At 33.0% G+C, this 1,933-nt stretch overlaps 1 protein-coding gene across 1 annotated transcript; it reads left to right on the top strand.

Moving 5' to 3' along the window:
- The first annotated feature begins 748 nt into the window (after nucleotides 1-748).
- On the top strand, nucleotides 749-1,914 carry LOC111379809. The gene is made up of 3 exons (XM_023003242.1): nucleotides 749-925; nucleotides 1,373-1,496; nucleotides 1,692-1,914. The coding sequence occupies exons 1-3, from the start codon at nucleotides 837-839 to the stop codon at nucleotides 1,884-1,886; spliced, it is 408 nt and encodes a 135-aa protein (XP_022859010.1). The 5' UTR covers nucleotides 749-836; the 3' UTR covers nucleotides 1,887-1,914.
- The last annotated feature ends 19 nt before the right edge of the window (nucleotides 1,915-1,933 follow it).

The following is a 1,933-nucleotide window of genomic DNA, read 5'->3' as shown; positions in this document are numbered from 1 at the left end:
TTGATTACTTAATTTGTCAATCTTAAATGTGCTTTAATCACTGAACCAAAGATAAGAGCAAGACCTCTTATGTTTTCACATATGTTCTTATTTACTAGCTTAGTGAGCAAAGCTAGATAAATTGATGAATTTTGGATAACATGGTTTGTTAGCTACTGAACTGATCTAATATGAGCTTCTACAAGGTGATCTTATGTTGAATTTCTAGTATCTTGATTCCATTTTTAACCTCTCCTGAATATTCATTTAGCTTCATCTAAAACTAAAAACTTCCTGTTTTGTTCTGTGCTAAACATTGGTTTTGCTTCCTAGTGCTCTGTAAATGTCCCATTGACTAACTATAAATTCACCACTTAAAAGCTTTTTATTTCCTTTTGTTTATTCACCCATTATGTATATGGTCTTTCTTCAGAGACAACAAAACCAGGAATTCAATGTCTCAGTGTTTTCCGACTCCAAATTTTAGTCCACTTTTCTCATGTAAAGGAAGTAATTTAATTTGGAAAAATAGATGGAGAAGTGTGTTAATCTCTTGTAACCTAGTGGTCTGGGTATATTTAACCTTGTTTCTAGATTAGTCATTGTTGATGGGATGAGTTCTGCAAAGTAATTTTTGTACCAGTGTAAAGAAACATGGTTTTCTAGATTATACCATTAAGTGTTATAATGATGAATTGTTTATCCTGTAAATGGAGTGAAGTGTGTGATTTTAAGGTTAATGAATGCATGTCTTACGTTGTATAGTCTTCTGCTAACAAAACTTTCTCTTGGCTGTGCAGGCTTTTGTACTCAAATATCTTCTATTTTCTCCAGAGGAATCTGAAGTTGCGCCAAACATGTCAACAAGATTGGGTTTGAGAAGAGCATCCAAGAATGAATATGTGGTGGGAGATACTTTTTCTCTTTCCGAAGAAAAAAAATCGAGGTAGTAGATCTCTTTATTTGCTATCATTTTATGGATTAGACTTGGTTTTACCTTCAACTTCATTCCTGAGCCAGAACTCAAAAGAGGAAAGACTACACAGGCCAGAATTTTTTTTTTAATTTTTTATTTATTTTTATTTTTTTTAAACATTGACTCACATATCATAGTTTGATATTTTGCATCAACCTGAATTTCACATTGAGCCAATTTTTTCATTTTGTACACTGAAACAGATTTTAAACGAAATTTTCCAAACTATTGTGAACCACAATACCACAATACAGGATCTTGTATTTTCTTGAATGCGGCATATCTAGCAGTCTACCTACTATGATTACCTGGAAAGTAATGCTAGTTCATTTTGTAGATTTTGGTTATCTTTCTTTTAATCACTGGTTCTCTTTTCCTTACTGAAAATTGTTTGTAAATTTTTCTGCTTCTAAACAGAGCCTTGGTGAGGAGTATGAGTGAGATACTCTTTCTATGTGGAAGTAATGAAAAAGCTGTAATAACATCGCTCAATATTCTTGATGGTGACATTGAGGGGTCTGTTGAATGCCCTGTAGATGAGGTAAACATAGTTATTTTTCCACACTCCTGCAACATTTAGTTGGTTTACGAAGTGGACCCATGCAATAATGCTGATACTATTTATAAAGTCCCACACTATTAGGTTAGGAAGCATGTTAAAATGAAACTTGAATGCAATCGTTATAAACTAAATATTCTGCTTCTAATTTTTATTTTTTATTTTTATCTTACATAGGTTATTGCAAAAGCACTTGAAGACCTTTCAATTGATTCTGGCTCTGACTTGCGGAAGATTCTGAGAGTTCACACATACACTTCGCATTCAAGTGCATATCAGAAGCTTCAAGCAATGCTCCCTGCTTTTCGTAGTCGTATGGGAGCATTACTTTTTCTAATATCTGCCTTGCTTTCTCGAGGACTGGTATGTTGATATATTATATATGACAATTTTTTTACATGATTGTTCTTGCTTTTTTT

This window comes from Olea europaea, unplaced genomic scaffold (genome assembly GCF_002742605.1).
Source record: "Olea europaea var. sylvestris unplaced genomic scaffold, O_europaea_v1 scaffold20384, whole genome shotgun sequence".
Classification (NCBI taxonomy): domain Eukaryota; kingdom Viridiplantae; phylum Streptophyta; class Magnoliopsida; order Lamiales; family Oleaceae; genus Olea; species Olea europaea.
This window is presented reverse-complemented; position numbering and strand designations above follow the sequence as displayed.